At 32.4% G+C, this 13,482-nt stretch overlaps 3 protein-coding genes across 3 annotated transcripts; 2 read left to right on the forward strand and 1 right to left on the reverse strand.

Annotated features, from left to right (window-relative positions):
* The first annotated feature begins 168 nt into the window (after nt 1-168).
* On the forward strand, nt 169-882 carry QIL1 (MICOS complex subunit MIC13 homolog QIL1). The gene is made up of 3 exons (XM_073083438.1): nt 169-311; nt 393-549; nt 636-882. Exons 1-3 carry the CDS (start codon nt 304-306, stop codon nt 834-836), a joined length of 366 nt encoding a protein of 121 aa, XP_072939539.1. The 5' UTR covers nt 169-303; the 3' UTR covers nt 837-882.
* Nucleotides 883-2,421: 1,539 nt separating this feature from the next.
* LOC140750012 (proliferation-associated protein 2G4) lies at nt 2,422-8,983 on the reverse strand. The gene is made up of 8 exons (XM_073083297.1): nt 8,814-8,983; nt 8,382-8,616; nt 7,911-8,064; nt 7,463-7,684; nt 6,798-6,890; nt 4,420-4,533; nt 3,927-4,073; nt 2,422-3,458 (listed from the first exon to the last, which is right to left on the reverse strand). Exons 1-8 carry the CDS (start codon nt 8,896-8,898, stop codon nt 3,369-3,371), a joined length of 1,140 nt encoding a protein of 379 aa, XP_072939398.1. The 5' UTR covers nt 8,899-8,983; the 3' UTR covers nt 2,422-3,368.
* A 647-nt stretch (nt 8,984-9,630) lies between these two features.
* On the forward strand, nt 9,631-12,770 carry LOC140749988 (RWD domain-containing protein 1). The gene is made up of 5 exons (XM_073083266.1): nt 9,631-9,825; nt 9,907-10,109; nt 10,616-10,759; nt 11,622-11,808; nt 12,339-12,770. The coding sequence occupies exons 1-5, from the start codon at nt 9,756-9,758 to the stop codon at nt 12,449-12,451; spliced, it is 717 nt and encodes a 238-aa protein (XP_072939367.1). The 5' UTR covers nt 9,631-9,755; the 3' UTR covers nt 12,452-12,770.
* The last annotated feature ends 712 nt before the right edge of the window (nt 12,771-13,482 follow it).

Raw genomic sequence — 13,482 nt, forward strand, 5'->3', positions numbered from 1 at the left:
AAATTTAATTTTAGATGAATATTATTTATAAAGTTCTTATCACATATCTCTTTGTTGTAAATTAAAAAATATATATATTTTTAACTTTTAATGTCTTTATTTTGCATGTTATTTTTGATAATAAATGTTTTAAAAATCTCCGTAAAATAATTGAATAAATGAAATGTCCAAATATGTCACTTATTTATGTCATTATGACATAGCATAACATGACATTTATTGTACGAAAACGATTATTCGCTAAAATTACATAATTTGGAGTAGGAATTTAATTTTTTTCAATAAATTTACCTTTCTTCGAATATGCTGAAGTACGTATATCACAAACACCCATTTGTCTCTTAGCCATTAGGAGTAACAAGATTGTAGCTACACAAAATTTATATTTTCAGGTTCGGTATAAAATCGGCTATACTGGGCACTGCAGTTTATTATACAGTAGATAAAGGTGTTTGGAAAGACAGCGCCACAACGAGTGCAATATACGAAGAATTAGAAAATGGAGTATCTCCGTATGTTGGAGACTTCAAAAAGCAGATACCTTACGAGGTATGTAGGTTGTTGTTAATTGCACAAAAAATGTATTTTTTTTGTTTTTCAATTCAAATTTCATGATATCTTAACTTTAATTGCAGCTCCCTGCTTTACCATCGAATGACCGGTTGACATATTTATTTAAATATTATTGGAACAGTGGCGTAAAAGCGACATTCAAGTTTTTGGTTGACCTTCCGACACACACTGGTAATGCAGCAACTAAGACTTATGAATTAATCTCCAGTGCCATCGAACTAGTAGAACCAAGTCCGAGCCCTGGACAAGAAACTGCAAAATGAAGTAATGTTAACATATTAGCTATTTATTAAAGTGTGCAACAAAGTATTCGGTGTTTATTTTTATCTCATTGGGTTATATGCAAATAGTACTATAGGCAACTAGTTTTTGCCCGTGGGGCGCCCGTGTTTAAAAGAAAATAATATGACATACTAACATACATAAAACTGAAAATTCGTACCTTCAACTTTACTAAAGATCATTACTTGATCAAATGCATAATTTACGATTCAATCCTTACTAATATCGAATTAAATAATTGACTTTTGTGGTCCAAAAGATCGATTCCCCGATTAATCAATCTTAGATTGCCATCCCTAGTTCCCGTGGGATTTCCGGGATAAAAACTATCCTATGTCCTTTCTCGGGTTTTAGACTATCTTTGTACAAAATTTCATTGAAATCGGTTCAGTGGTTTAGGCGTGAAGAAAAGACAACCAGACAGACAGAGTTACTTTTGGATTTATAATATTAGTAAGGATAATTAAAGGTAACTGATCATCATATTGTGAACCCTGTCTACAATAATTATATATGCACATGATAAGTTGCTCATACTTTGGTGTTTTTATTTTAAAGTATAAAAGTGTGTACAACAATGTTGGTTTAACAAAGATAAAGTAGATTCATATTATTAACTATTTGTCATACCTTGATATTATAGAGACAAGTATAAACTACCCATTGGTAGCTGGTCAATGCATGAATGCATGTGTGCATGCATTAAGAGATGCCTTTGTATTCTCACTAAGTTCCAAAAGACATTTATTGCCTCTTTGTTTGAGCCTTGTATTCAAATGACCAAGCTCAGTTGTATGAGTAGCTCATTTTGCTTTAATGGATATAATGCTATATATTGCATGCCTCATTACATGGAGCACCAGTGTAGTGCTCTACTGTATCATATCTTAACTCTTACATAATTTATTTAAATAAATTATTGAGTAACGAATGCCAGCAATGTTACAAAGTAGTTTCTATGCTATTTTAGCATCTTTAAAAAGACATGACATGGTAACAGTGAAAATGAAATATTTTCTCTGTTACAATGTTTTGTTGGTCAATCATTATTTATAGTTCAATGCTATCAATATAAAATTCCCAAATTTTCTAACATTACTATGATCTCATTTCAACCCCTAGCAAAAACTCGTGAAATGTAATATGCAACAGGGTTGCTAGTTAGGGTCTCATACATACATCACTAGCAGTGATAGCTTAGTGGTTACGAAACACGGCCTCTCGATCGAGGGGTCCGAGGTTCAAACCGCAGGCACACCTCTGATTTTTAAATTTATGTGCATATTAGAAATTAATTATCACTTGCTTAAACGGTGAAGGAAAACATCGTGGGGAAACCTGTATACCTGAGATTTATAAAAAAAAAATCTCAAAGGTATGTGAAGTCTACCAATATGCACTTGGCCAGCGCAGTGGACTATGGCCTAATCCTTTTCATTCTGAGAGGAGACCCGTGCCCAGCAGTGGGACAGTAATGGATTGATGATGATGACATACATCACATATGATGGATTTGGTGATGACAACTTAAAACAGTTTGTATTGGGGTGTAATAAAAACAACATGTACAAAAACAGCCCACAAATGTGGCACAATTTGATTTATTCTTCTCTCACAAGGTCACACATGAAGCAACTCCATTATAATTAAGTTTAACTCCATAAATATTTTCATATTGACAGATTACATTATTATAAAATTGCTTGTACAAATTTGCTAATATTGATAAATCTGTAATCTGGCAAACATTTTATTTATAGAGCTAGCTAAAACTTAGTGGTCTTGAAAACAAACATTACATGAATGCTAAATTAAATTTGTCAAAATTTTCTCAGCTGAACACATTTCACTTAAAAGAATATCTGTTAATGATTTTGTAAATAACAAAAAATAGCAAATTAGGCATCCATATTAAATTAAAATTCAAAAACCACTAAGTCCTCTTATACAATATAATTATGTATGTTTAAAATTGCACATTTAAGGAATTGAGTGAGAGCAAATTTTGTGCACTTCACAAGGTTTAGTTAATAAGTCAAGGAATGATCTTTTATATGGAGTCTGTTTTTCACATTTTAATACAACATATTAAGTAAATTCTCGTGAATAGAAGGGGAACAGAGACTGCGGTTGCTTATTTACAAATATAATTATGATTATGTTCATCTTTCATAGTGACAAGTGTTTTATATTAACTATTAAAAGCACACACCAAGTTGTATGCTATCTATAATAATCCACATAAGAAGGCAATAGTGTAAATAAAGAATTATATCTATCAACAGTCAATTTAAAAGATAACAGCCGATCTTAAGTGAATTGCATGAGTCTTATAGTACATTGAAGTACAGTTTGTCAGTGAATGCACAGGTCCAAATATTGTATGTTATTTATTATTTTTCGCCACTTTTTAGCTTTTTTTTAGCTTGGTGATTCGTATCCATGTAGAGTGAATTTGCGGAAAGTTGCAGATATCAGTTTTTAAGTCCCTTTGAACATTGGAAAGTGGTGCACTAAGCAGCAGTTTCCACTTCCATTGCTTCTTCGGCACCTGCTTTCTTTTTCTTCTTCTTATTGGACTTTGCGGACGAGTTGAGGAGGGCCTGCCACAAGGTAATATAACATATTACTATTACAATAGAAGTCATTTTTCTTATACAAGACAATGTTTTGAATGGTGACCAAGCAAATTTATGGTTCCGACCCGAAATCAGTGCAGTCAGAATATATCTCAATTATCAGGAATTGTGTCCATTTACATAAGTCATAAGAATGAGAATATTTCGTTTTAGGCCACAACCAGCACAAGAACTAAAGGTTCAGTCAGTGGTTTGGTAAAAAAAAAACATTTTGTCGGTCACTAGTTTTAAGTATAAAATTGTTGTAATGGTTCAAACTGAAGAACTACATTAGCCATCCAGCTCAAAAAGATTACTTTAATATACCCTGTGCTTGTTCAAAACAAACTATTAATTAGAATATTTTGAAAGATTACAGGAATTTCATATAGCAAGCATGAAAAAAAAAAACTGAATAAATTTTACTTTTTTAAGAAATAATAAGTTACATACATTAACTTCAGGGTCTTTGATGGAGCGATCACTTTTGCACTGAGTCTTGTCAAATGGCAGGCCGGTGATACGGTGTGTGCCGCTGGGAAGTAGCAGAGCCGTAAACTTAAACTGTGCTACTAATTCACCTGGACGTTCATACAGCACCTGCAAAAGTGTCCAATTCATTATTACAAATGATGCAGTAGAGATAGAGTATAGCCTTTAAGATTTCAACAACCAACTGTACATTTTACAGTTCTCTAAAACTTCATTAAAAAAAATTCATCTCCTTTATCTACTATTGCTCAAGTTTAGTTTGTTAATGAGGAACGGTATCTTTTATATGTTTAAACATGTTGTGAAAACTTGAAATTGTAAATGTATGTAATGTTGTAATTTTAGATTAGAGATTAGAGAACTGATTATAAAAACAGTCTATGCTGTAACTATTGTAAGGACTTCATGCAATGTTCATAGTAAAAATAAACATAATCATAATAAGTATTATTACCGTAAAAGGTTCTATAAGTTTATGATTGACACACTCGACGATGCCTAGCCGTGCACTGGTCTCCTTGTCGAAGCTGCGCAGATTGAAGGGCATAGAACCATGTTTGTTGCGGACCTGTCGATGTAATAAACTTTTGAAATAATTCCATAAATATTTTTTTTAAATATAGGACTAGCAGACGAGCATGCAGTCCACCTAATGGTAAATGGCTACTGCCGCCCATGGACATCTGTAATCAACCCCAGATAAGATTAGGATTAGAGATGGGCAAAGAACCCGGTTTAAACCCTGTGCAGGGTTTAAACCCAATAAATACCCGTTTATTTCCTCCCACTGGGTATTTATCTGGGTGTTTATAAAATGAGTTAATAAAATCTACACAAAGCTTTTAAAATAGTTCAAATGTTTATTTAATAGATATACTATAGGTTTTTACTGTATTTCTAGTGTTTTTACATTTTTAAATATTACATTTTTAGGGGTTCATCTATTTTTATTACATTTTTAATTATTATTTGTTTGACGAAACAAATAGCGCACAACTAAAACAAATAAATATACCTCTCGTATACTATTGCACAGGTGGTGTGGGAATATGGGCATATAATGTAAAATGTAATTGTTACGTAATATCTTAATAATTATAGCTTTAAGAAAAAAATATAAACATTATTTTATAGAAAATTTTAAGTGCTTTTAGTTTTCGAGAAAAATCCAGAAACCCGAAAATTTTGACGTTTGACCCCGAATAAGTGCCGACACACACATCGATGAGGACTTTTGGAACTTTACTTGTGATGGTAAACCCAAGGTCTCTACGGAAATTTAGCTTTATGTTATTTGATTACTATTTTTATGTCTAAATTGACCGGACTATAAAAACTCCTCTATCAAAATGTTTCGATGTCATTTTCTGTAAATTAAGTAGAAAAAAGTTAAAAAAGTCTTCCCAAAGTTTAATCTATTATTGTTATTATCTTTGTTATTTTTGGTTTAACGACAAAAAGTTATAGAACTAAAATTATAGATAAATCAATTTGAAACCATAATTGTTTTTACTAAATTTCTGTGCGACAAATAGTTTGCCTGGTAGAGCGTAAAAACGCTTTGTGCCCCTTTTTTCAAGATGGCGGTCGAGGGACAACAGTTGGGACTCCACAAATTAGGATTTAACTGTACACTAAGCCCTTTACACTAATCATTGACATCTATAAAATAAAATTGGGTCTTCGAAAATTGCAACCCAAATGTAACAGAAGTGTGTAGTTAAATGAAATATGTGCTTTTAGAGTGCATATTTAGTTAATTGTTTACAATATTATTTTAAAAATGATATTACACGAAGAAAATAAAAATATGAATGACAATAGTTTACACCCGCTGTTTGGGTGTTTATTTGGGTTTAAACCCTATTTCACCCAAAATACCCGGTTTAAACCCGTATCCACCCATTGGGTTTAAACCCTCTGCCCATCTCTAATTAGGATAGATTTATATCTGAGGTCGGCCACAGATGCGCCGCTACCCCTGCGGACTAAGCTGGAACGCCTCGAAAAAGTATGTCTCCCTTACCACCAGAACACAGCAGCGCTTAACACTGCTGTTATGGACAAAATAGGTGTGGCGGTGGTGCCGCCGGAGTAGAACCTCAGAGGGTTCTACCATCTTAAAATTCCATATACAGAATTGTTTTATACAGTAGCTATAATATGAATGAAGTGAACTTAGTGAAAAAATGATTATTCTTGGTCCAAAGTCCAAGGTTTTATACAGAGTGATTTGTTTAGTTTACATTCCCAGCAAAGATCTATGAATAATAATCTATTATGGTCAAATGGATGAATTTTGAGAAAAAATTAACATACTTTTTACCTTTATGGTAGTAAAAAAAACTCATATTAATACATGCAGTGACTCGCAGATAAAACTAGTTGATATTAAACTTTTATTTGTTGAAATGACCTTTACCAAATTTAAAATCATATATATGAAAACTGGCTCAAACTCATTTCAATACTATACCCCCAAATAACCAGCCAATATCACAATATAACAGCAATATTACACCTTATTTGGGGTAAATATAGAATATAATATAATATCAAGGCAATCCTTACTAATCGACATTGAGTAAATTTTACAGGAGACATTGAGTAAATTTTACATACAAAATTATAAAAACAAGATGAATTGACAAATTGTTGGATTGAAAACTTTTTTATGTATGTTAAAATCATTTCAATTAAATAATTAAGCAAGTTTTTTTATTTATTTTGTAACATTTCAACTTTCAACTAATCTCTTTCAATGTTTATGCAATGTCGCTTAGCAAGTCTTGCGTGTCAAGCATTAATATGAACAATAAAACAGTTAATTACCTCACTGTAGAACATCCTCGATGCTTTCAATTTTAGTTGGTACACTTCATCAGTTTTCTTATAAATTGTGCACCGAGTGTCCATTTCTCGACCCTGAAATAATATGAAACCTCAATATTGATAGAACTCCATATGCATAGAAATTAAAATTAAATATCATGATTAGCACTGTCAGTAGAATTTGCACTGAAATAATACACTATTATTTCAGTTTTAAATCCTATTTATTTTATGTTCCCTGAGTACTGCCAGGCGAGTTATTAGGAACTTAGCCTGGAAAGAATTTCAGGGCAATTTAACAGTCCATGTGATGTCAGAACAAGAATGCATGCAATACATGCAATTTCGACAGCAATAATCTGTATGTGGTCTAATAAATAGGATAAATCATTCTACAATCTACAATGTAACATATAATTATGTATATATCCATCGTTTATGATTTGTTAACTAGATTAATCAAGGATCTTAAGCTAAGGGTCAATTCAGAATTTTATATAAACTTTGTTTACAAATCTCACAAAATGGAACTGACGATTTAATAAGCCAATGTAATTATTAAAAAAAAACATGTTTTGTTTTAGTTACATACAGCTTAACCTAATTTGATCTCACAAGATTTATGGATGGAATTCAAGATGTAAAATAGATACACATTAACTTACCACTCCCTCTCCAGTACTGATCAGTACATCCATTGCATACACTTCGTAAGTCTCAAATGTGGCCTTTTCATGTTCCTTCCTCTGGAGTTCTGAAGGATTCTGTATTATACTCTTCTCTCCGTCGATACGGAACTGCTTTAGTTGGTGCGAGAGCATGCCCTCGATAGCTTTGCATCCATATTCTGAACTTATCTTTTGGACCACATCTGTCACAGCATAGTTCTGAAAAAGATGAAATAATACATTAAAAAATGAAAAAAAATCACCTTTACTAATATTTTATTAATTCTGACTTGGTATTTTATTTATTGTCGATTTACTATCATCATGTTTCAACAAATGATATTACATTTTATACATCACTAGCTGACAGCTAAAATCGGTAAAGCCGTTTCTGAGGAGTACGGTAACTAACATTGTGACATGAGAATTTTAAATATAACATTACCTCATTGCCTGGCCTCAGCAGCCTCAAGGCGGCTTCACTAGCCAGATGGGCAGCAAGGAGCACATCAGCTGCTCTGCCGGAGACCTCTCCGCCTCCCACCACAACTGTGTGCGCCACAACTGCTATGAAACCATCAATATGTGCACCCAGGTCACTACAACAAAATTCTAATGCAACATTCTCGTATAATTTTCACAAAATAATTAGTAATTCAGAACAGAAATATTGAGCACTACTGATTTAAGATTTATATTCTAATTCATACAGAAAGCACATAATTTTTAAAAAGAAGTAACCTCTAGTGAAAGGAATATTGAAGAATGTATAACTTATTAGCCTAATTATTTGTTTGTTTAACCACTCAACCATAACCTTAGTGGAGTTGTTACTTTTTAATCTAATGGCAGTCTATATTTTGATCACATGGGGAGTACCCAACAAGGATATAACCTCTTTACTATATTTACTCACATCTTAGCCAGATCTCCCTGTTTCAGAATGTAGTCAGGTTCACTCGGTATCGGCGAGTAGTGACATATGCAGTTGTTGACGGAAACGCATGTTGAGAACGCGATCCCTTTTTTGGAATCCTTTTCTTTTTTGAAAACCTTGGACGTTTCCTCCAAAATCAACTTATCCCCAAATTCACATATCTCACGCGCAGACGCGTCGGGTATGCATTTCGCAATCACTTGCTCTAGAACACCTGTAACGAGGAAATCATATTGATAAATGAGCGATGGGGTTATAAATATGTTCTGAAACCGAAATAGCTTGGCAACGGTGGACGAAGCACATTGTCCGCATGGCGATGACACGCGTCCAGCGAACGTATACTCACATTCATAGAATCATACACGGAACAACGAATCTTTGACATATACTATTTAAGATGAAACTTACGGTTGACAATTTGTCCTGCTAACTTATACTTGGTTACAACCAAGTCCTCTGCGATCGTTTTTTCCACTTCTTTATCGTCGGCCATTTCTCAAACTACGATTTTGATTTGGTTAGAATGGGATGGCGCTGGCTGTTGGCTGTTGGTTGGTCAGTTCCGTCAGTTCGATGACTTGGATGTCAGTCACGTGACTATGACGTTCATACATAAAAATAGCGGGAAATTATGCACCACAAAGTGCCACAAATAAATAAGTTTAGAACATTAAACGTGCAAATTTTAATCAATCATCATCAATCCAAGATGCAAGTTGTTATAGCACTTCATAAAATATATACATATTTTTTAACCAAATAAATATATAATGGTTTTTGTTAAAATGTTAAACTATAATAATTGTTTATGGCTCTTTATTTTTTATAGTTCAATGTTATAATTAGCAAAGATAAAGTAAGTTATACAACTATTCATGTAATAAAATACTAATAAGGATGCGAGACCCCGACCTTAGATGAGATCGTGGTTCCTCTCCAGTTTTTTTTATATTTACATCCTATGTCTACCAGTTACTATACTCTTTGGTTCTATCTTCCAATAAGATCACAAACATATCCAATCACTAATCTTAGCATTTAAAACAAGTCCTATGAAGTAACATTAACATTTCAGGTTACAAGGGAGCTTCTTTCCTTAGGCGATTTTCAAGGGTTAACGTTCTCCCGAAGGTCTAAAGTTATGCTATAATGTTATGCAAAAGTGCAAATATTGCGTGGCCCTGGATAAAAAAAATGGCAACTGTGTCAAGTTGATTAACTGTCAATCAATTGTCATTTGTCAAGTCAACTGACAACATTGCAAACTAAGCATAACCTATAATGTTCATCTAATTATTAAAAAAATAAAGAAAACACATTACACTAACAAATTAATAATACAATTGCATTATGGATTATGAATATGAACAGTCGAGTGAAATTGAAGCGTTAGATTCAATATACTATGGTGATATGCAAAGTAGGTAAAGTTACAATAATATTTAAGTAAAAATGTTACGAAAAATTTGTATCGTGTAGTTTAAATTTATTAATATTTTAGTACTGGAAAGGAAGCCTGTTTTGAAGTTTTCAATACCAATAAAGTCGGAGGGCTTCGACGAAGGAGACGGGCTGGCGTGCCGCCTGGTGTTTACGTATACTCCGAAGTACCCGGATGAGTTACCGGTCGTTGAGATTGACAACGAAGAGAATTTTGACGATGTCGTCGATAAAAGTCAACTTCTTACTTATTTAACTGAACAGGTATTTTTTTTATGTAATTAAAATGGAAAATGACCTAGCCTCTCTAGTACCACTGATGCCTTCCACTTCAAGTAAAATGAGAATTGTATCTGAATTTAATCACAGATAACTCTCATCACCAAATAGAAACTTCATGTAATTAAGTAGGCATTTATATATGGCAAACCATATCTATGCTAACCATAGCTATGAAGTGCATGGCAAACCATATATAAATCAATATAATAATATGGCAATTCTATGTACCAGAAATTTCTGGTATTCAAAAGATATCAAAAATAAAAGGAATTTATTTAAATTAGTTTCCTTGCAGAACCCTTTCAATAAGCAAAACTCTTTCTATAACGTACCATTTTGGCAGGCGTAGGATACATCAATTCTGAATTATGGACATATATTTAATCTTATTTAGGACATAGTATATTAAATCTATGAGATTATTTAATAAATGATATGATAGTATAACAACATTAAATAAATCTTGATATAACTTTTACAACCTTCAGGGTGAGGAGAACCTTGGCATGGTGATGGTGTTCACCCTGGTGTCATCAGGACAAGAGTGGCTAAACGACAAGTGGGATGCAATTAAGAAGGAAAGGGAGGAACAGATGCTCGCAAAGAAGAAAGCAGAAGAAGAAGCAGAATTGGTTTGTTTTGTTTAAGTGTTATGTGTTTTCTATGAAGGGATCAATTAATCTTATCAGAATTAAATTTGTGTCATTCTAATTCCTATATATCTTGATGTGTGGTGTGTGTGTGTGTGTGTGATCTCTGTATGTGTAGTCTACTATTCCAAGATTTTTGTGCATATTTATAGTAATACCAGGGGCTATATAATTTTTGGATGTGATATATTATGAGAAAATTTGGAAAAGTACATGCATATACAGGGTGAATACTAAATTGTGTTTGTGTGGTAATTTACCACACAAACCTATCCATCTCTCAAGCCTTCAAACAATTTTTCAAACAAATATCTTTATTACTAGTAAGCACACATTTATTTTTGCATTTTTCAAAATTTCTGCACACTTTCTAATTGTAAAAACATTATAAATCGAGACGTAATACAACTACAATGTTGCAAATTTGTCAAATTAAGTAAATGCATATTATATCTTATTCCTAAGACAAGGATCACACTCACAGCAAAAGATTTTATGTCATGACACTACGCTGTTGCCGATCTTATCAAAGGTGAATGAACTGATTGAATTGAATGATAAATGGCATTCTATTTTTTACCCCATAATTTATAAATTAATTATTTAAGTTTGTTTGAAGTTTTTTTTTTAAATTAGATGTTTTTTAATTTTTGTACCATGTTCCAAGGCAGGAATAGGACTTGTGTTTTCATTTATTGTCGTATGAAGGTATCCACCGTGTATAGTACTTTTATTGGACTTTTCATTTTATAATGGCTTTGTCTTTTATATCTGTAAATATTAAAAGAACCTAATTATTATTTTATGTAACTTAACCATTTTTAAAATACATATAATTTTACAGAAAAGGTTTGAAGGCACGAGAGTGACAGTGGAATCATTCCTGGCGTGGAGAAAGCAGTTTGAAATTGATATGGGAATCCCAGCAAAAAGGGAAAAAGAAGCTAAGGACAAAAACAAACTCACTGGCAAAGAACTATTCCTTAGGGACACCACACTTAACGAATCTGACCTTAAGTTTCTGGAGGATGGTGAGTTAATGTTGAAATTTGAACTTGACGTCATTAGGGAATATTAACTGATATATTCATTTCACTTATACATCATATATCCTGTACTTAGTAGGACTAGAAGCTGTTTAATTTTATTTTTAGACTGTTTTAATGCTTTGTTTGTTTTATTATTTTTTTTTATTCATTAGAGTATTTACACTATATATATTTATATACATTGCTAATATTTAGTTTTGATATCTATAGAGAAAAATATGATATTGGAAGTTCAGCTTATTACTGTTGAATTGGTTTCAAATATAAAATAAAAGTTATTTGAGCCTTAAGCTTGAAGGAATCTAATACTATATAAATTAGTACTTAGTATAATCTTGGGTTGATAATAAATGTCTATTCATAACAGTTGCCACTTACCATCAGGAGACTGCATCCTCATTTGCTATTTCCATAATACATAAATTGCATGTTACAAAAATTTGTATATTATTACTATTTCTACTTATAATATGGCATTTTAGAACCATGTCTAATTCAAACTTCGATTTCAGGAGATGCAGTTAAAGTGGATGAGTCCCTGTTTCAAGATTTGGATGACCTGGATATATCAGATGAAGATGACGAGGACTATGTCCCCGGGCAGAGCGGCAGTGAGAGTGATTAGCAGTTGTAGCCGCGCTCTACAATGAGTGCAACACCCAAGCCTTAGACTGATCATAATGGCAATATTGCGCAACAAAATTACCTCTTGTGAAATGAAATTGGTTAAATATAGGCTGTGTACACAAATGTTTACCGTGTTAAGCTATAGGAACTACATTAGGCAATTCCATCAAAGAATCATTGCATCTTTAGAATTACATTACAGTCAAAGCAAATCAAAACATTTTTTTAATTCAAAATAGGGTCTTTACGGAGCTCTTTACAAATGGAAATACATATACCGCCATTTCACAAGGTGTTTATGGAGAAGAAGCAGTTGAGTGCATTCGAGTAAAAATAATTTGATTAATGTTCAATTTATTATCGATTCTCGAAGTTGCGACTACTTTCATGTAGCGGAATTTACGATAATTATACAAGTGTTGTTGAATAGTTTCATACCTTTTAAAGTCTTTTTTTTCTATGAGCCTGTTTAACTTTGTGCACTTCATTATTGTAATTCTGAAGGTGCCATGTATCAATAAAATTTTGTATTAAATTTTTAAGAGTGCTAACATTATTATATATTGATATTGAAACATTGATGATTCAAGGCAAACTTTTATATCATAGAATTGTTGGTTAATATTGTTTGAATATAAAATGGTCAGATTGTTATATGTATTTATTTATAACTTATGTATTCAGTTTTCCAAACACGTTATTTGATATTATACATGTAGAGATACAAATGTGCTTGTTGTAATCGTGATATCTATTTAAACTTAGGAAGCAATAGTGGAACAGTCAGAACACCCTTATAAGTTGAAAATATTTTTACTGTAAAGGTTAAGCTTTTACATCCTTACTCATTTATACTCAGTAGCAGTGTGTTGTTTTTTAATATTTTGCCACTATCATAATATTTTTAACCGACTTCAAAAAAGGAGGAGGTTTCTTATGTTAAAGGTGTGGAGGACTAACATAGCTAAAGCGCTTATTATTGACTCGTTAGATTTTCGGCTATCAAATACTGGCCATAAGGGGTTAAGC

Source organism: Epargyreus clarus, unplaced genomic scaffold (genome assembly GCF_041222505.1).
Source record: "Epargyreus clarus isolate Ecla_fem2 unplaced genomic scaffold, WU_Ecla_fem_2.2 ptg000019l, whole genome shotgun sequence".
In the NCBI taxonomy this organism is placed as follows: Eukaryota; Metazoa; Arthropoda; class Insecta; order Lepidoptera; family Hesperiidae; genus Epargyreus; species Epargyreus clarus.